This window comes from Camelina sativa, chromosome 6, assembly GCF_000633955.1.
Source record: "Camelina sativa cultivar DH55 chromosome 6, Cs, whole genome shotgun sequence".
Classification (NCBI taxonomy): Eukaryota; Viridiplantae; Streptophyta; class Magnoliopsida; order Brassicales; family Brassicaceae; genus Camelina; species Camelina sativa.
This window is the reverse complement of record NC_025690.1, coordinates 20,271,126-20,290,796: the sequence shown is the minus strand read 5'-3', so window position 1 is coordinate 20,290,796 and position 19,671 is coordinate 20,271,126. Positions and strand designations below refer to the sequence as shown.

The window sequence follows — 19,671 nt, the reverse complement described above, 5'->3', positions numbered from 1 at the left end:
TTGATTGAGGAGACAAACACCAATGACTACCCGTATTTGGATCTAGTCGGTTCTGTCTGAAGCCCATTTATATACTTTATGTAGACCAGGCTTTCTGCTTTACCATACGCTGTTCTTCCCCCTTTCGTTCCGAAAATTAGGGTTTACAGGTTACGCAGTGCTCTCCTTCAATCACCCCCAGGTATCGTGAATCTGTGTTGATTTTGATGATTCTGATTGAGATTTAGTGTTTTCCGTTCTCCAATTTTACGTTTTTACTTCGGTTTGATGAATCTGCGGTGCATGTCTTTCCTTCCGGTTAAATTTTTCTTTTCTGAATCTTGATTGAGTGACGTTCGATTGAAATTTTGACTCTTCTGGGCGGTTTTTGTTTAGGTCTTGGGTTAGTTGGAGTTGTTGTTGTTGACGTGTTCTTGTTATACAGTGGTAATGCTCAAAATTTTATGGTTTCTTTTGTCCTTTTTGTGTGTAGTTTGAACAATGCCTCGCTACGATGATCGCTATGGGAACACTCGTCTTTACGTTGGTCGCTTATCATCTCGTACTCGTACCCGAGACCTTGAACGTCTTTTCGACAGATTTGGAAGGTAATTGAAGGACTCTTCTCTCTCTCTCTCTCGCTCTACTTATGATGATGAAAGTAATCTGATTTTTTACGTTATGGGGGTTAAATGACAATCTCAGTGTGCTTTCTTCGTATTTTCTTAGAATTTGTTTGCTATTGTGTGAGGATCAATATGCAGAAACTTTAACACCTAAGTGTAGTGTCGAGGGGGGGGGGGGAAGATTGTGAAATCTAGGTTTAGTGTATGTTTTTAACTTGAATGATCTTATTGAAGGTCTCTGGGATTATGCCTAACCTGGAGGTGTTTGATGAATGGGTGGACTTGGTGGAATTTCTTGCCAAGTGTATAGGGCCGGGGGCCGCCTTGGCGATTCTGTTTGTTGATTTTGTTTTTGTGTGTGTGTTTTGATGGAAACGGAGACTCAGTCTCTAAATGGTGTTTACCAAGTACTTATGATGTGATGGCCTTACTTTTCTGCCAACAATTTCTTCCGCAGAGTTCGCGATGTGGATATGAAGCGAGATTATGCTTTTGTTGTAAGTAAAATCTCTCTTTTTACCCTGAGGTTTTTGTTGGTCAATAAAACTGTCATGTGCTTTGTTTTATACTAACAAGTAAGTATAATTTTGGGTAAGTTCACACTGTGCATGCGGTTTTCGTCGTAACAATTTTGAAACAGGAATTCAGTGATCCCCGTGATGCTGATGACGCAAGACATTACTTGGATGGACGCGACTTTGATGGAAGTCGCATCACTGTGGAGTTTTCCAGAGGGGTGAGTCTTTTTTGGTTTTCTATGTTCATGATCTATTGTTTGTTTTATATGTTTGGTTGATGCTAATGTCATGGATATCATGTTTGTATGATAGGCACCTCGTGGTTCTCGGGATTATGATAGCAGAGGCCCACCTCCTGGGTCTGGTCGCTGTTTTAACTGTGGTGTTGACGGTCATTGGGCTCGAGACTGCACAGCAGGGGACTGGAAGAACAAGTGTTACCGTTGTGGAGAGAGAGGACACATTGAGAGAAACTGCAAAAACAGCCCCAAGAAGCTTAGGTACTTAAACATTCTTATCAAAAAGTGAAATTTTTGTTATCCTTCCGGTTTTTTATAACTCTTTGTGAATTGTATGCAGGAGGAGTGGAAGCTACTCCAGGTCACCTGTAAGATCCCGTTCTCCTCCTCGTCGTAGAAGAAGCCCAAGCCGGAGTCTTAGCCGAAGCTACAGGTTAGTCTTTTCCCTCTTAAAAATGCTTGTTATCTTCAACTTCTTGGTTTGCAGGCATTAGATTTTTGATATGAACTTAATAGCATGTATCTGAGTAACTGCTTTCTATAGCTTTGTCTATGGTTTTAATTGTATAGCACTCTGATTGACTTCTTCTTTTCTTTATGATCAGTCGATCAAGATCCCCGGTGAGAAGAAGAGAGAGGAGTGTGGAGGAGAGATCACGCAGTCCGAAGCGAATGGATGACTCTCTCTCACCAAGAGGCCGAGATCGTAGTCCGGTTCTTGATGATGAAGGCAGCCCAAAGATCATTGATGGGAGCCCGCCACCATCTCCAAAGCTTCAGAAGGAAGATGGTTCAGACCGTGATGGTGGTAGCCCCCAAGACAATGAGAATGGCAGAAACTCTGGAGCCGGCGGTGACAGCCCAAGAGAGGACCGTAGCCCTGTTGATGATGATTACGAGCCAAACCGTGCTTCCCCTAGAGGAAGCGAGTCCCCTTAACTCTGATGGCTCAAGGCCTCAGGTTACAGGTGTTAGTATGTGTACTATTGGATCGACCGACTGCTAGATACTTCTTTTCTCGTTTAAGTGTGTTTGCTTTGGAACCCTTTAAGTTCATGTTATCAAGAATTTTTCTATCTAAGACATAATGTTGGATGTGTTCTGTTTCAAACAAGTTTTCAAAGGTTGTTGTTAAGAGAATGGATATTTATAAAAATTTCAATCTGAGCAGAAGACATGAGTTTGTAACTGGTAAGCTTTAGTGAAGAAGGATGGCCAACAAAGATACGTAGAGGTTATGCTACTAACCGTGGCTGCTCCAACCATCATGTTCATGACTACGATCTGAAGCTGAATAGCTTCAAGAGGCGACGCACCACCCATTATCATACCAGTCATTGCGCCTGGTAGAGAGATCAACCCAACGGTTTTGCAGTTATCCAAAACCGGAGATAGAGATATCACCAATGCTCTCTTCACCTGTTGCAACGTCGCTTGTCTTGGCGTTGCTCCTAGTGCCAATGCTGTCTCCACCTAAACAAATCGATTGAACCGGAAAATCTAATTTAACCGAGAATTTGGTTCGGTTTAGGTTGTAAAAGGATTTTTTTTTAATTACCAGGTTGAGTTGCATCTTGATATCATCTCGAAGCTGTTTCATTGTAACTCCGGTGACCGTCATGGCGTTTCCGACCATCATTCCGGCGACTGGGATCATGTACCTCGGAGTGAAAGGGAAGACGTTGAGGACAACGAGCATGAACATCGTGATTGAAGTTCCGGCGAGGATAGATACTCCGGCTACGTATTTTCCACGTGGCACGTGCTTAGCACGTTTTCCGGCAGTGTAACCGGCGACAGAGACCTGTACGGATTGGTCAAACATATTGAAACTATAAAGAAGTATATATAGGAAAACAGAGAACTGACCATGAAGAGATAAGCGAGGATGATCCAGCCGGAGTTTTCTTGGTTGAAGATGAACTGAAGGACAAATCCGATAACAGAGAGCTGAACAAACGATCTGAAAACAGAGTATATCATTTCTCCTTCCAAAGAGAGGTTCTGCGAGTAGGAAAGAACCACAGCCAAAAGAACAACCGCGAGCGCCGCGGCAGGCTTCACCATGCCTTTCAGAAACACGATGAGCCATTCGTAATCCTTGAAAAAATCTTCCCAATCCAGATCCATGTCTCCCTCTCTGTGTCGCCCTCTACTTTTGTTTTGTCGTCGTCTTATGAGTGCGGTAGTAGTGGAGAAGGGTATTTAAAAGAGGACCAGTTGGAAAGAGTAACACTTTCTTCTTTATTTTCTTCAGCTTATGTTTAATATCCTTCCTTTTCAGAAAGAAAAAAATTATAGATTCGATTCCTTTTATTCGTGCGAACTCATACCAGAGATATTTTATTATAAACCAAAGAAAATTTCAAGAAACTCATTATAATAATTCAAGAAAATTAAATACGTCATTTAGAACAAAGTCAAAAGAGCTGAGAGGGTTTTAGAGAACTCTTGGTGCATTTTACCGCCTTATACAGCTATATTCATTTGATTACCTGGTTGATTAAATAACTAATGTGTGTTCATTACGTAATTATAAATTATTTTCACTAGTACTAGGTCTTGTTGTAAACGTTAATGGCCAAAATATATAAAGAAAATATCTGGATCTGGTATATATACTACAAGACTAATCTAGAGGAACTCCATGTGATCTACAAGACAATGAAGAACAAGAGCAATATCTGGCATTCTACAGTTGCTACCATCTTCGGCTTTAAACATGAAAACATTGTTATTGATCTCGATCCAACTACAACCTGGATTCGTCCTCAGTCCTTTATCTTTCATCATCTTCCTCACTGTCGCCGCTTCTTTCCAGTATTGGACACTGGCGTAAAGATTCGCCAGCTGAACATGCGTGGCTGCACATTCAGGTTCAAGCATCAGCCGTTCCTCTGCAGCTCTGATTCCAGTCCACACATCGCCGTGAACACGGCAAGAGAAAAGCAGAGATCCCCATATGACTGAGTTTGGTTCCATTGGTATGTCCTCGATCAGCTTCAGGGCTTCTTGCAACAAGCCAAATCTCCCGAGAAGATCTACCAGACAAGAGTAATGGTTGAGCTCTGGTTTCAGGCCGTGTTCCTCCATCAAATTGAAGAACTTTCTTCCTTCTTTAACCAGACCCGCGTGTCTACACGATGACAAGACTCCTAGATATGTGATTGCATCAGGCTTTGTTCCGCTTTTAGGCATCATTACTTCAAAAAGCTCGATTGCTTGCGTTGCAAGGCCGTGCTGCGCGTAACCAGCAATCATAGAGTTCCAAGAGACAACGTCTTTGTTCGAAAACAGGTCAAATATACGAAAAGCATCCTTCAAATCACCGCATTTGCAGTACATTGATATCAGAGCATTTGATATATGAAGATACGACTTAAAACCCATTCGAAGTGTCTGGCAATGCACGCTTCTCCCTTGCCCTAGAGCTCCACTTCCCGTGCAAGCGCTCAAGAGAGCCGTGAATGTATAATCATTCGGATCAGAAGTTGAATCTCTCATCTTTGAATAAAGCTTAAAACAGAGATCCACACGCCATTCCTGCGCAAACCCTGAAACCATAGCCGTCCACGAAACGACGTTCCTCTCAGGCATTTCTTCAAACACTTTATGTGCACTCTCCACGTCACCAGAATCTCTATACAACACAACCAAAGAACTTCCAACGTAGACATCTGAGATAAACCCACCTTTAATCGCCAAACAGTGAAACCCATAACCTGTTCTAAAGTCACCACTCGACCCACAAGACCTCACGGCGGACGATAAACCATAAGCATCGAAACTCCACCCATCACGCTGCTGCATACCGCCATTGACAAAGCTTGAAGAACCCTCTAACATAACTTCTTTAAGCACGCTCGAAACGCCATTTTTGGTTCTCGAGAGATCAAAATCATCTGAAATCGCTGAACCTATGAATCGCCTCGAATCTGTTTGTAGAAATTCCTGAACGAAACCAAAATGATTCTGACGATTCGATGATGCTCCACCAGATTTCGAAGATATGATATCTAAAACTCTCAGTGCACGAGCTCGTCTCTCGACTTCAGTTGCTTCCTTGGTTAAATCACGATTCAGTGATCGAGTGTAGCTAGATCGAGATTGAATATAACTGAAAGCTCTACAATGATGTTTTCTCAGACAAGACATGAAACTGAAAAAAAAGACAAGTCGATTCCATCGGTCAATATGTATATAAATATGGGCTTAAGGCCCATAAACAGACCCATTAACTTGCTTTGGTATATAATGATGCTGTTTATTTTCTCCCGTTTAGCTTTTTGGTTAGATATGAATGAAGTTGGGATTCGAAATTCAACGAGCCTTGCTAGGCTTGCTAAACAAAGCGGCGGTCGACGGCGGCGCGTACGGCCACCTCATCCAGCACTTTACTACCCGTCACCGACTTCCTCTCCACGCGCTTCAGCTTCATGCGCGCATTGTCGTCTTCTCCGTCACGCCTGACAACTTCCTCGCTTCCAAGCTCATCAATTTTTACACCAGGGAGAATCGGTTCCGCCAAGCACTCCATGTGTTCGACGAAATTACCGTTCGGAATGCTTTCTCTTACAATGCACTTCTCATCGCGTATACTTCGCGTGAGATGTATTACGATGCTTTTTCGTTGTTCTTGTCTTGGAATGGCTCTTCCGGTGCCGCCAGACCAGATTCTGTTAGTATCTCTTGTGTGTTGAAGGCCCTGTCCGGTTATGATGGTTTTTTGTTTGGTTCACTGGCTCGACAAGTTCACGGGTTTGTTATTCGAGGTGGGTTTGATTCCGATGTCTTCGTGGGCAATGGGATGATCACGTACTATACAAAGTGTGATAACATCGAGTCTGCGAGGAAAGTGTTTGATGAAATGTCTGAGAGAGATGTTGTTTCGTGGAATTCTATGATTTCCGGGTATTCTCAAAGTGGGTCTTTTGAGGACTGTAAAGAGTTGTATCAAAGGATGTTACGTTGCCCTGATTTGAAGCCTAATGGAGTCACTGTAATAAGCGTATTGCAGGCTTGTGGACAATCAAGTGATCTTGTTTTCGGGATGGAAGTTCACAAGAAGATGATTGAGAATCATATTCAGATGGATTTATCCTTGTGTAATGCTGTGATTGGGTTTTATGCTAAATGTGGTAGCTTGGATTATGCAAGAGCATTGTTTGATGAAATGAATGAGAAAGACTCTGTTACGCATGGGGCTATCATTTCAGGTTATATGGCTCATGGTCTTGTCAATGAAGCAATGGCTTTATTTAGTGAGATGGAAAACATTGGTTTGAGTACTTGGAATGCTGTGATTTCGGGTCTTATGCAGAACAATCATCATGAGGAGGTTATAAGCTCATTTAGGGAGATGATAAGATGTGGCTCTAGGCCAAACACAGTGACTCTTTCGAGCCTTCTTCCTTCTTTGACATATAGTTCAAATCTGAAAGGGGGTAAGGAAATCCACGCTTTTGCTATCCGTAATGGTGCTGACAGCAATATATATGTGACTACCTCCATCATAGATAACTATGCCAAATTAGGATTTTTGCCAGGAGCTCAAAGGGTTTTTGATAACTGTAAAGAGAGGAGCTTGATCGTTTGGACTGCAATTATAACAGCATATGCTGTTCATGGGGACTCTGATTCTGCTTGTAGACTGTTTGAACAAATGCAATGTCTTGGAACTAAGCCAGACAATGTCACACTAACAGCTGTTCTTTCAGCTTTTGCGCACTCTGGAGATTCAGATAAGGCGCAGGACATATTTGATTCTATGGTAACAAAGTATGACATTGAGCCTGGAGTTGAGCACTATGCTTGTATGGTAAGTGTTCTCAGCCGGGCTGGAAAACTTTCGAATGCAATGGAGTTCATTGCTAGGATGCCAATCGAACCGATTGCTAAAGTGTGGGGTGCATTGTTGAATGGAGCTTCAGTTCTTGGTGATGTGGAGATTGCTAGGTTTGCTTGTGATCGCTTATTTGAGATGGAACCTGAAAATACAGGGAACTACACTATCATGGCGAATTTGTACACTCAAGCAGGGAGATGGGAAGAAGCGGAAAATGTAAGGGATAAGATGACCAGAATTGGATTGAAGAAAATCCCTGGAACTAGCTGGATCGAAACTGATAAAGGATTACGTAGTTTCATTGCGAAAGACAGTTCGTGTGAGAGAAGCGAAGAGATGTATGATGTAATAGAGGGTTTACTTGAGTCAATGAGCGACAAAGAGTATATCATGAAACAAGAGCTTGATGAAACTTATTGATCCTTTCTTAAGTATCTCCTATGCATTTTCTTGCCATGAAGTTCAAAGTTTTTTTTCTAGGGGGCATCTACAGTAAGTGATGATTTGTTCTTTTTGGGGCTTTTTAAAGAGTTGCTATTTAATGATTTTGTTCCCCATGATTTTTGTAGTTGTGATTGAACACACATGGGGTTGAATAGTTGATAGAAGCAGCAAAGCCCAAGCTTCAACTTGAGAGTAAATGAAGTGATTTTGATTGAAATGGTAGGGTTGCTAATAAGAATAAGAACATCACTTTTTTATGATTCATCATTTGTTTGGTTCACAAAGTAAGCATTATTATGATTAATGGTTATTTTGCTAGTTAATTTTTGGTCCCAGAGTAAAGTACACGTGACCTCTATCTTACTTACTACTAATCACTAATCACTTAATTTGTCTTTGCGTATTGCTATGCATATCTAATTTGTAAAGTAAACCAACAAAATTATGTAGTGTAAGGTTGGGTGAGAGCATTAATATTTCAGCGTGACCACCTCTAATGATTTACTCTCAGATCTATGGAGGGTCACAAGAATTTTCTCATCTCCTTAATTTTTATTCGATTACAGTACTGTCTGAAACTTATTTCTGTTTTCAATATTTTACATCAACAAATAGTGCAATGCCGCACAACACAAGAATCAGAACACAGAAATAAAGTAGGCATATAAATGCAACCGATACATTAAAAACAAAAACGAAAAGTTACTTTTTGACAAAGAGTTTTGTGACACTTGGTAAAACTAGAATCGTGTCACAAAAACAGTGAAGACTTTCAATAATGGTTTTTTCTTTGGAATTAACGTCAAAGAACAACATTATGGTTTATGGATTTATATATCTTAATCCTTAGCATAAACAATCAGGATGATTCCTCTTGTGCACATGTATATTTGTCTATGTAAGATAATATATGCAAACTATGCAGTAAAAAAATGTTCAATACAGTGATATGTTTTAAAAAGGGTCTTGAGAAGTGAGAGATTTTACCAACTCACGGGAGCTGCAGGCAACAAAAGTCCAAGCCCACACTGTCGTTTTGCTTACAAATCAACTTATTTATTGTCCCTACACGACAGATTCTGTTTTTTGTTTTTCAAAATTTTGGGGGGTTTTTAGGTTCATTTCCCTCCTCTCTTCAAGTCTCAGGGGATTTGGATTTGAATCTGGATCTTTTGTTTTTTTTCTTTGAACTTGGAAGTATTTTTGAAAATTTTGTTTTGAAGAGTGTCGAGGTAAGTCGATTTTTAAGTATGATGTTGATATGGTCCTTATTGAATGTAACATTAAATGACATGATCTAACAATACATAGGTCTTCTTCTCTTTTTTTTTTTTTTGCAGTTAGTTCTGAAGTTGAACTTTAAGATTTTACCAATTTGGTTTTGGTTGTTGAATGATAAAAACAGTATGAGTATGACCATTGATCACTCCATTTACAACACAAAATGCAGGTGAGTCTCTCTCTCTACTTATATAGATATACATATGTGATTTAAGAGCTTTTATATAGAGACTGAGGAACTACTTTTGTGTTTTCTTTTGTTTGGTTAAGAACAAATTTTGCAAGTAAGAAGATGGAAGAAGAAGAAGAAAAGGAAGGTCTGAGAACTGTGGAATGTTTAAGAGGGAGACTACTTGCAGAGAGGCAAGTTTCAAGATCTGCCAAAGAAGAGGCAGAGATTATTACCAGAAAGGTAAATCATAAAATCCTAAGTTTCATTCCTTTTTAGGAAACTGTGTTTGATCAAGAACCATGAAAGAGTCATTCTAGTCAGTTAACTATGAAGAGAGTATCACTAATTACTCTGTTTTAGTTTCTTGGACGACCAAAAAAAGTGTTGTTTTAAAGTGGTTAGTTTTGATCTGGCTTTAGTAAAAAGCTGATTTTTTCTCTTATCTCAAGAGACAACCTTTACTGATATCTTGGAAACAGATGGAAGAGTTGGAGCGTAATCTGAAAGAAGAGATCAGATTAAGGGAAAAAGCAGAGAAGAGACTAAAGCATCTGATGAAGAAACTTAAATTTATTAAAGGGTCACACAGTTCGGAGGGATCAGATCAATTGAGTTCATCTGAAGTTTCTTGTGTATCATCGGTTTGCACTTCGGCCTCCAAGGAAGAAGAAGAAGAAAATCATGAAAAGGGAGCTGCGGAAGAAAAGAAAAGTGATCATGCAACTGACAGTGTTGCTTCTATGGAAGATGATTCAGGTTCAAAGCTCAAAGATGTTTCTTCTGGTGAAGCAAGTGTTGTTGCTTCAACCTCAAGTCATGAAGAAGAATCACAGGCTGGTAATGAGTTCTCTTGGTGCTCAGATGCAACTTAAGGGTTCAAGAATCAAGAATATCCATTTATCCTCCCCTAACCAACTTTGAAACAGAACCATTTCTCATGGTGGATATCATAAAGTTACTAATACTATATAGTATATAGTACTACTTTTGTTAATCACCAATCCAAGTTCAAGCTCAATATATTGAGGAAATTGGTGGTAATGGAGATAGTAATGAACAAGAAGAAGAAGAGAGAAGCCGAGATCAAAGACAAATGTGGGTTCATTGATACAAAAAGGTAATGGAAGGAGAGAGGCCATGTGAATAAAGCGATTTGATTAGGCTTTAGGACACATGTAGAGTTTGATAGTAATAAATTCAAAGTGTTATTAGTAGAGTTTGGGAGGACGACACGACACACATGACATAATGTTATGTCTCTTTCTTCTTGTGTTTTTTTTTTTGTTACCAAAGAACGAAAGTGACGTTTCTTGGAACCTATCGATGAGACCGAACAAAAGGAAGCAGTATATTTTTTTCATTGCAATCGTTTCTTGGCCTCTATCTTTTCTTCATGTCCGATCTATACTTGGACTAATAATATGTAAAAATTTCTCAATGGCCAAAGAAAAATGAGTTCAAAGGTCTATTAGATTTTACATATTATTCATATTTTTCATTGCAATTGCATATTTGTTCATAATGTTTTATGAATTTACATTATTTTTTCTATTTGTCCACGTCATGTGTAGGTGGACTTACAAACTTAAGTAATATCCAATTATAATACGCCATGTGGATAAAAGTAGATAGTATTGCTAGGTTTTGTATTTTTGAGTTTTTTTTTGTAAGAAACAGACAGAAAATTTTGTTCTAAATTAATTAAATATAGAATTAACGTTATGAATTATCTGATACTACGAATGTTATGATTTATGAAGATATCTTTTCTATAATCGTTTAGAAATTCATCTTTTTTTTTTCAATATAATTTTTTAATTTTTTTTTGCTGGAAAACGAAAACAAATTGATCGTGCATGACCGATCATGACGGAGAAACACTTGTTTGTCGTCCACAACTATCTAAGAGACAGGTGATAATTTTTTTTAATATGTTTTTATTAATCGGTAATCTCTCTCGTTGACGATTTCTCTCAATCGCAGTACCAAACGAAACCGATGATCCTAGCTTTTGTTTTCTTCTTTTGATATCAAATTATCATCGTTTAATGTTGTTGTTAATTAATCATTAGAAACTGTGTATGGATTTGAGATTTGTGAGTAGTACTGTGCGGTGTGGTAATGTAAAGTAAAAGCTATGGGAATTAGAAATAGGCTTCTTTGTGAAATATTATGTTGTTATCTTTGGTGAGCAAACGCTCACTGGAGGTAGATTCCAGGTAATTACTTTCTCAAATGATCATTTCGTAATTTTGTGATTATCATAAGTTATTTGAAGAATTTTTTTGATTGGCACTGCAGGGACGCCTATGGATTTGCCTTGAGACCTCAACACGTTAAGAGATATCAAGAATACCTTAGCATTTATACAGTTGAGTTCTTCTTGCTCATCATGCTTCATTTGCTTTCTCAGATCATTTAGTAGATGAAAAAACTTGGCATTAGAATTCATGTATGTGGTGGTATGTCAAATCAAAATGTGTATGGGGCTTGTGTGTTGTTTCTACATTCCAACTTACGAAATTGTGTACTAATGGAATAGGAGGAAGAGACAGAGAGAGCTGAGAAATGGAAGATTTTTCTTGACCGTCAAGACAGCGCCGCTGATCCTTGTTCCTCAGAAGAGGAGTTTCAGGATACATTACCGACTGATGATGACTCTGACTTTGGAGAGGAGAGTGCTTCAAAGGAGGATTCAAGAAATGACAAACATGATTCTGGTTCTTGTAAATCTGGTGGTTTAGAAGTGCAACATGTTGAAAAAGATAGTACTGAAACAGTTGGTGAGCTTTCAAAAGAGAAGGAGCTAGCTGAGGAGGCACATGTTGTTGACGAGCACCAATATTTGAGGGAGAAGAGTCTTAGAAGAAACAGTGAATCTGTAAAAGATGAGGATGAGGGATTTGAATCTGAGAAAGAGAATGAGTCTTCAGTTGAAAGTGAATCTGTGAGAGATGTGGATGAGCGATTTGAATCTGAGAAAGAGAAGGAGTCTTCAGTTGAAAGTGAATCTGTGAGAGATGTGGATGAGCGATTTGAATCTGAGAAAGAGAAGGAGTCTTCAGTTGAAAGTGAATCTGATGAAGAGAAAAAATCTCAGTCAGTAAAAGAATCCATTGATTATGTACACATTCAACAAGAGAATGAGGCAGAAAAGCTTGTGGAAGAAGCAGATAAATGTGGATTGGATGATGAAAAAGCACAAAAAGAAACAAAGTCCCGTTCAGTTATCGAATGGGCTCATATTAGACCTTGTCTTGCGTCTATTGAGGCTATGATGTGTTCTCGTGTTAAGAATGTAAAGTCTATGCAAAACAAGCAGAAGACTATAGTTGAGGACCATGCTTCATCGATACACAAATCGTTAGCTTCCATTGAAGAATCTGAACAAAACTCTGGGGAGAATGACCGTGACAGTGAGGCTTCCACAAGTAGATCCCATTCGATAAAAGAAGAAGAACATGATGCTCAGGGTAGTGTTTCTCCAGAGCCATTTTCCCCTTGGTATGAAGAACTTGAGGTACTTGTTCGTTTGGGAGTGCCAAAGGATCTCAGAGGGGAGGTAAAGGTTATACTTAACTATCTCACTGAATAAATTGACTTTTCTTGTTCTAACATTTGCATTTACAGGTCTGGCAAGCCTTTGTAGGTGTAAAAGCAAGACGAGTTGAGAGGTACTATCAGGATTTGTTGGCCCAAATAACTAACTCTGATGAAAGCTCATCTGACGTCCAAAGAAAGTGGAAAAAACAAATTGAAAAGGTTTGCTTTAGAGAAATGCTTGTTGGGATTTGGCACTCAGTCTTTTGAATCTGGAAGTTTTCTTATTGCCATCATGACCATCACTATACAGGATATACCTCGGACATTCCCAGGCCACCCTGCTTTGAATGAAAATGGTCGAGATTCCTTAAGGCGGATACTTCTAGCTTATGCTTGTCACAACCCATCCGTTGGGTACTGTCAGGTGACTTGGTCCTATAGTGCATCTCTAGTCATGTTTACTCCATTGGTGGTGGAATTTTGCATAATAGCATTATTAATTGTTACTAGGCTAAGCTAACAATGATCCTGTAAAAACTGCAGGCTATGAACTTTTTTGCTGGACTGTTGCTTCTATTGATGCCAGAGGAAAATGCATTTTGGTAGAGTGATAAAGCTTTTTTTTTTTCTCTGTATTTGAAATCTGGCATATGCATTTGTCTGAGTGTCACAATGAGCTGATTTTTGCTTTACTGTATATTTTCAGGACTTTGGTTGGGATTATTGATGATTATTTTGATGGCTACTATATAGAAGAGATGATAGAATCTCAGGTAAACAGTTCATCCAAAAGGCTTTCTGATTATGTCTCCTTACAACATTTCTGTATTACCATTGTGAATCTACCTACTTCTCTTAGGTTGATCAACTAGTCTTTGAAGAGTTGATGCGAGAAAGATTTCCAAAACTCGGTTCGTTTTCTCATCTTATATTCAAGTTCCTCTTTATATATATATTTCCACCTTATACAGAGCAATGTGATCGTTTCTTCTATTCCAATAATCCTCCTGATGCAGTTAATCATCTGGATTACTTGGGAGTGCAGGTAGCTTGGATCTCTGGGCCATGGTTTCTATCTATTTTTGTCAACATTATTCCCTGGGAATGTGGTGAGAGTTATTTCAAAAAGAAGTTTCTGCATTCATGTTATGTCAAAAGGATTGAAGTTGTATTTCATCTTTGATGTGTTCTTTTTTTTGTCTCAGTTCTGCGGATGTGGGATGTGCTTCTCTTTGAAGGAAACCGTGTAGTGTTGTTTCGAACAGCATTTGCTTTAATGGAACTATATGGTATTGCTGATATAATTTTGTATGTATATCAAATGTGTGTGTTTGAAGGAAACAAGTTTCATTCACTCTATATTTCTTTAGGTCCTGCAATAGTGGCTACAAAAGATGCAGGAGATGCTATTACTTCACTACAAAGCTTCGCTAGTTCAACATTTGATAGCAGTCAACTTGTTTTGACTGCATGTATGGGTTATATGTCGACGAATGAAGCTAGACTAGAGGAGCTGAGGAAAATACATAGACCTGCGGTACTAGAGATTGTCGAGGAAAGATTACAGAAGGGTCGAGTCTGGAAGGATAAAAAAGGATTGGCTTCTAAGTTATATAGTTTTAAACATGAAGGCTCTATACTAGATGAACAAAAGCCTACTCAAAGGACTGATGGTGATGATGAATCTCGTTCGCCTAGTTGTTCTCTGATTCTTGATGGCGCAAATGTTGATTCCGAAGTAGACTCTTTACCAGATCTTCAAGAACAGGTAATTTTTTTTGTTCCATACTCTCTGTTTTATGTCCTGTTCTTTAGAGCTAGCCCATCATCTAATAATTCATGATAATCATATGCTTCATACATATACTATATCTTGTTCTTGGTAGTAAATTTCAAGGTAATATGGTTTGAGTTCATGTTCTTCTGTAGTTGACTAAGTATGAGCAGTATGCAACTCTTTTTAAATTTCACCCATAACAGTTATTGTGTAGGTGGTATGGATGAAGGTTGAACTATGCAGACTGTTGGAGGAGAAAAGATCAGCTGTGATGAGGTTATTGTTACTCTATTTCCCATTCTATTTTTCGTTATTCAAGGAGTTTAAACTTAATTGTCTTTGATACTAGTTTAATCCTAATATATATAACTCCTTCATGTAGAGCTGATGAACTAGAGGTAGCTTTGATGGAGATGGTCAAAGAAGATAACAGATTGGAATTAAGTGCAAAGGTAAATCTAGACTTCCTCAAAACAATAATGTTAATAGCTTGAGGAACTACTATCATTGATTGGTTTTACTGTATCTTGAGAACTTTGCTTCATCTCTCTTATAGTGCATTCAGTAGGACACTGTAGATTTCCAAACGTTAGGCTCTAAACGATCTTAAGTTGATGAAACATTAAAGACTGACAAATATATTTCTTGGTCAAATTGGAGTATATTTTATTTTGGAACTTAGTGGGAGGGGATTGTATCTATTGATACTGATTAAACTAAAAACTAAACCTTTAATTTTACAGATTGAAAAACTTGAAAAGGAAGTGAGAGAACTAAAACAAGTTCTTTCTGACAAGAAAGAACAAGAAACGGCAATGCTTCAGGTCTGTTTCATATATTTAGTTTTCCACAAGCGCTCTGCACTTGTCGGTGTTTTAATCTACCTTGTGACGCGTGCTTCAGGTCTTAATGAAAGTTGAACAAGACCAAAAGCTTACAGAAGATGCTCGGATAAGTGCAGAGCAGGATGCAGCTGCACAAAGATATGCAGTACATGTGCTTCAGGTGCTTTGGCCATCTCACTTTGCATCTTCAAACATTCAATCAGAGATACATCATCTTTTATCTTAGCTTGATGAAATTATTGGAAGTACAGGAAAAAAATGAGAAGCTTGCAACTCAACTAGCTCAGATGGAGAAGAAACTAGTTACAGCAGAATCAACTCTCGAAGCTACTTTGCAATATGAATCAGGTCAAAATAAAGCATTATCATCTCCAAGGTACTTCAAAAACCAGATCCTATCTTTATGTTTTATTTGGCTGCTTTGATTCTGTATAAATCTTCCAAAAACTTTGGTAACATACCAAAAACAGAATCTACCTGTTTCTATAGATACACATCACTCAGTTTTACATTTGCTATGATGTGTTTGTTATTGTACTACTGCTCAAGTCAATGCTGTTTAAGAAGATAATTCTTATATTGTTTCCTCTTCAACGTTGTATAGGTTTCCTCGTCCTGCACCGGAGAGCCCTAAAAAGAGGACAGGCTTCCTATCATTTGGGCTAGGCTGGCGTGACAGGAACAAGGTGAAGTGCTTAATGCCAATCTAGCTAATGAAATATTCTGCTTAGACTTAGCATTGTTTTTCCTCTCCATCTTTACATTTCCACAAACTTAGATGATATGTCTGATCTATCTTAACTATCAATGTAATGTTTTTTTCTTTTTTTTGTAACAGGCAAAACAGCCTGAAGAATCAAATAGTGATAACACTAGTAATGCAACATCTGAAGTCAAATCTCCATCAAAAGATAGTGTTTCAGGGCAGGAAAGCAATGTATCAAAAGAAAGCAAAACCGAAGATCTTCTAAATCCTGAGACAAGACGTTAACCGAGAAAGAGTCATAAACTGCTGAACATTTAGGTAATTTTCAAAGCTTTCTAGCATCATCATATTCACCTTCCTATGAGTTCTCTGCAACTACCCAGAGGGCGTCTGAAAAACGTATCGGTATGGTGTTCTTAGGATCTTGAAGCTGCTAAAGATATTCTCCCGTTGTCTCTCTGTCATAAGGAAGAGTTTGGGGTTTGAACTATAGATTAAGAGGCTAATGCTATTGTCAGAAAAATTTGCTTTCCTCAAGCTTTCATCTTCAGGAGCTTGATACCTGCAAAACTCCAAAACAATGAAGTAAAGGTTTGTTCAATTTTCTTGATCAGTTATAAATAGAATAGTTTAAAACTGTCACCAGAAAAAACAAAACAATCCATATTTAAGTACATTTTATATCTTTTGTAGTGGTTGGTACATTGTCTATCATATGGTCTAAGGAAAAGCTTGTGTTGGTATATGAACTGTTTAATTGATCATCGTTTTTGAAAGTTGAGTTTGGCAACAAAGAAAGCAAACATAGTAGCCAATGCAACTGGAAATGCGATGAGAACAATGGCTGTAATCATCAAACGCTCATGATGGAATCCGAAATAGTCCTCTAAGAATATTGCAACCGTCGTGGTTTCTCCGAATGCATCGATCTCTTGATGAATATCACCATACTGAGACGAGAAAAACATGTTGAGCGTCCAAGATGTCGGGGTTATATAGTATAACCATACCCACCACTTTGGTATTTGCTGCATTATACATCATCAATAAAACACTATTAAGTATCTAATAAGGTAAAAGATCAAAGATGATGATCAAAGATAAAGATCTTACTGGTCGTGGGATCAAGAATCCGGCGAAAAGGTTAAAAGTAACAAAGAAAAGCGACTGGAGAATAGCTGCGACCATGAAGTTTGGAGTGACGGAGATGAGGAACAATGCAAGGTAGTTGAAGCAGAGCAAGTTACAGAACATTGCATAGAGACTCCACAACATTTTAGAGAAAGACGCATAGAAACCAATCATAGGATATATTATGATCACAAACTCTGCGCTTTGGATGAATATGTAAGGAATCTCAGTCACAACTTGAGCTAATGCGTAGGCAAACGCAGAGTACATTCCTGCAAATCTTTCCCGGTACATAACATTACGCTCTGTCTCAAAATACTGCAACGCTGACGTGCAGTTGTTTATCCCCACGAAGAGGACTAGACCATAAATTGCCCCTAGAACTGTGAACAAACTCTGTTGAGTGTCTCTGCAGAAACATACAAAGAGAAAGTGAATTACTAAAAACAGTATAATAAATCTTGGAATTATTTCAAATGGATTATATGTAACTTACATTTTTTTCCCTTGATTCCAGAAGAGTAAACCAAAGATGAGAGAAGAGACTAAAGTGTGACCGATTCGCATCAAATTGTAAGAAGGGCTTCTCCAGTAAGATAAACACATCTTCCATAAACAAGATTTAAACTGTCCCCACCAGTTTTGTGCAAAAGTTCTCTTGAAATGCAAATCGCTTGACCCTGGATCCGGTTTGCTCAACTCTTTAACAAGCTCTGAGTTTCTCCTGTAGAAACAATAACACATAAAGCTCATTACTCATTAGTTACATCATAAAAGGAACCAAAAATCTAGCCGTAACTAAGATCTATATATACTACTCACTTGTAAAGATCTGATTCGTTGTAGATTTTTGCAAAATCAATGTTGAGTTCAGTCTCTACAGATTGTGAAGTGACCTCTAGCATCCATGTTGCTGGATTGTACTTGTCTCTAATTTTACCAACTCCAGGGATGTTCTGTTTATTTACCCCCCAACAAAACTGAAAAGATTACTAACAAAACAACCAGAATCCAGTATAATTGACTTTTGTTACTTGTGTAGAAAGGTAACCTCAAAATACTCAGTGACACAAGATGAATGTTGTCCGAGTGGTCCAGTGTAAATCATGCGACCACCTCTCTTCAGAAGAACCAACTGAACATAATAAATAAAACATATATGATATGAATACAGGAAATAAATATTGAATAAATATTCATATCATATATGTTTTATTTATTTATGCTTAAAGCTTATTAATATATGAATAAGCTTTAAGCATAAATAAATATTGAAAAAATTGACCTCGTCGAAGGCTTCAAAGATGTGGATGCTAGGCTGATGAATAGTGCAAACAATGGTTCGTCCAGTATCAACTACGTTCTTCACAGCTCTCATTACAATAGCGGCTGATCTTGCGTCCAGCCCTGTTGTCGGCTCGTCCATGAATATGATCGACGGATTCGCCACCAACTCCACCGCTACAGTCAACCGCTTCCTTTGTTCCGTTGACAATCCGCTCACTCCCGCCACTCCCACCAACGCATCTTTGATCTCTTCAAGCTCGATCGTCTCCAGAACTTGCTTCACAAATCTCTGCACGAATTTTCAGATGATTTCTTTATTTCGATTTCTAGGTCACAGTGTTGATGATGCCCTGTAGAATTAGGGCTTACGATTTTGGTTTTGGGATCGATTTCAGGAACTAGACGGAGCCAAGCTGAGTAAATTAGGGATTCTTCGACTGTGATGTTTGGTGAGTGTATATCTGTTTGCTCGCAGTAGCCTGAGACTCGTGCGAACGTTTCTTGTACTTTAAGGTAACCGCTGATTCTGATCTCTCCTTCGATGTATCCGCTTGTTTTTCTTCCGGCGAGAACGTCGAGTAATGTGGTTTTACCGGCTCCGCTGATTCCCATCAACGCCGTTAGAACTCCGGGCCTGAAAGCTCCGGTGATGTCTGAGAGAAGCTGTAACTTCTTCTCATTGTGCCCTTGACCCTTCATCTCCTGAGATTAGCAAATAGCCAGACATGTATTACTCTCTCTTTGATGGTCATTGAAGTTGAAACTGGTTTTATTATTATAATTAACCAAGAATGTACAGAAGCTTGTTACCACAGGGACATCGACGTAATAGTTCAAGTCTTGAAATGTTATGGTGAGGGGTTTAAAAGGTAAGATCATATTCCCTGTTGATCAGCGAAGGCATTGTTAGGTTGATGGAGACTGGAAAAGGAAGAGTTTGTGTGAGTAGAATAAAGAAAGACAACATATCTCACCTGAATCCTCGTTTGTCTTTATTGTGGAATCTAGTGGCTTGCTCTTCTTGACTGATGAATCTTTTGTTCCTTGCAGCTCAGAGAGCTTGTCCTGGGAAATCATGGCACGAGATGATGTGGGAGCTGTCATGTGTTAAAGAAGCTCGTCAGTTTTTTTTTTATTGTGGGTTTGTGTTTGTGACAATCTTTGGATATACTTACATTTCAAGAAACTCAGAGCTAGAGTGAAAATGGTGTTGAAGATAACAGTGAGACCAAACAAGGCACATAATGAGACCCAATACATGTAATCATCATAGTTCAG

At 38.7% G+C, this 19,671-nt stretch overlaps 7 protein-coding genes across 10 annotated transcripts in view; 4 read left to right on the top strand and 3 right to left on the bottom strand.

Moving 5' to 3' along the window:
• Window positions 49-2,476, top strand: LOC104792521 (serine/arginine-rich splicing factor RS2Z33). Its single transcript, XM_010518698.2, has 7 exons — window positions 49-181; window positions 473-587; window positions 1,063-1,102; window positions 1,246-1,341; window positions 1,436-1,623; window positions 1,703-1,795; window positions 1,968-2,476. The coding sequence occupies exons 2-7, from the start codon at window positions 481-483 to the stop codon at window positions 2,299-2,301; spliced, it is 858 nt and encodes a 285-aa protein (XP_010517000.1). The 5' UTR covers window positions 49-181; window positions 473-480; the 3' UTR covers window positions 2,302-2,476.
• Window positions 2,486-3,598, bottom strand: LOC104792522 (protein ALUMINUM SENSITIVE 3-like). The gene is made up of 3 exons (XM_010518699.2): window positions 3,232-3,598; window positions 2,921-3,166; window positions 2,486-2,835 (listed from the first exon to the last, which is right to left on the bottom strand). Exons 1-3 carry the CDS (start codon window positions 3,490-3,492, stop codon window positions 2,521-2,523), a joined length of 822 nt encoding a protein of 273 aa, XP_010517001.1. The 5' UTR covers window positions 3,493-3,598; the 3' UTR covers window positions 2,486-2,520.
• LOC104792520 (pentatricopeptide repeat-containing protein At2g37320) lies at window positions 3,954-5,592 on the bottom strand. Its single transcript, XM_010518697.2, has one exon. It carries the CDS (start codon window positions 5,515-5,517, stop codon window positions 3,997-3,999), a length of 1,521 nt encoding a protein of 506 aa, XP_010516999.1. The 5' UTR covers window positions 5,518-5,592; the 3' UTR covers window positions 3,954-3,996.
• LOC104792518 (pentatricopeptide repeat-containing protein At2g37310-like) lies at window positions 5,663-7,915 on the top strand. Its single transcript, XM_010518696.2, has one exon. It carries the CDS (start codon window positions 5,663-5,665, stop codon window positions 7,625-7,627), a length of 1,965 nt encoding a protein of 654 aa, XP_010516998.1. The 3' UTR covers window positions 7,628-7,915.
• LOC104792517 lies at window positions 8,537-10,424 on the top strand. The gene is made up of 4 exons (XM_010518695.2): window positions 8,537-8,883; window positions 8,992-9,101; window positions 9,203-9,344; window positions 9,584-10,424. Exons 2-4 carry the CDS (start codon window positions 9,058-9,060, stop codon window positions 9,974-9,976), a joined length of 579 nt encoding a protein of 192 aa, XP_010516997.1. The 5' UTR covers window positions 8,537-8,883; window positions 8,992-9,057; the 3' UTR covers window positions 9,977-10,424.
• LOC104792515 (ecotropic viral integration site 5 protein homolog) lies at window positions 10,840-16,479 on the top strand. Of its 4 annotated transcripts, XM_019246958.1 has the most exons (19): window positions 10,840-11,017; window positions 11,406-11,475; window positions 11,647-12,666; window positions 12,735-12,866; window positions 12,958-13,071; window positions 13,191-13,249; window positions 13,354-13,420; window positions 13,507-13,558; window positions 13,664-13,756; window positions 13,853-13,936; window positions 14,018-14,415; window positions 14,639-14,700; window positions 14,807-14,876; window positions 15,168-15,248; window positions 15,328-15,429; window positions 15,521-15,645; window positions 15,874-15,955; window positions 16,108-16,293; window positions 16,396-16,479. In XM_019246958.1, exons 1-18 carry the CDS (start codon window positions 10,971-10,973, stop codon window positions 16,258-16,260), a joined length of 2,811 nt encoding a protein of 936 aa, XP_019102503.1. In that variant the 5' UTR covers window positions 10,840-10,970; the 3' UTR covers window positions 16,261-16,293; window positions 16,396-16,479. The 4 variants fall into 4 exon arrangements, with proteins under 4 accessions (XP_019102503.1, XP_010516991.1, XP_010516989.1 ...); XM_010518687.2 differs by lacking the exon at window positions 10,840-11,017 and adding an exon at window positions 11,035-11,323 and having other exon boundaries at window positions 13,507-13,756; XM_010518690.2 differs by lacking the exons at window positions 10,840-11,017; window positions 16,396-16,479 and adding an exon at window positions 11,035-11,323 and having other exon boundaries at window positions 16,108-16,336.
• The window catches only part of LOC104792516 (ABC transporter G family member 33), an 8,681-nt gene continuing 5,649 nt past the window's right edge, over window positions 16,640-19,671 (bottom strand). The window contains exons 15-24 of the mRNA XM_010518694.1: window positions 19,569-19,622; window positions 19,368-19,490; window positions 19,204-19,277; window positions 18,763-19,095; window positions 18,392-18,682; window positions 18,158-18,241; window positions 17,929-18,062; window positions 17,603-17,830; window positions 17,089-17,515; window positions 16,640-17,003 (exon numbers count right to left, since the gene is read on the bottom strand). Coding sequence (XP_010516996.1) covers window positions 16,737-17,003; window positions 17,089-17,515; window positions 17,603-17,830; window positions 17,929-18,062; window positions 18,158-18,241; window positions 18,392-18,682; window positions 18,763-19,095; window positions 19,204-19,277; window positions 19,368-19,490; window positions 19,569-19,622 — 2,015 coding nt within the window. The 3' untranslated portion in view covers window positions 16,640-16,736. The remainder of the gene's footprint in view (window positions 17,004-17,088; window positions 17,516-17,602; window positions 17,831-17,928; window positions 18,063-18,157; window positions 18,242-18,391; window positions 18,683-18,762; window positions 19,096-19,203; window positions 19,278-19,367; window positions 19,491-19,568; window positions 19,623-19,671) is intronic.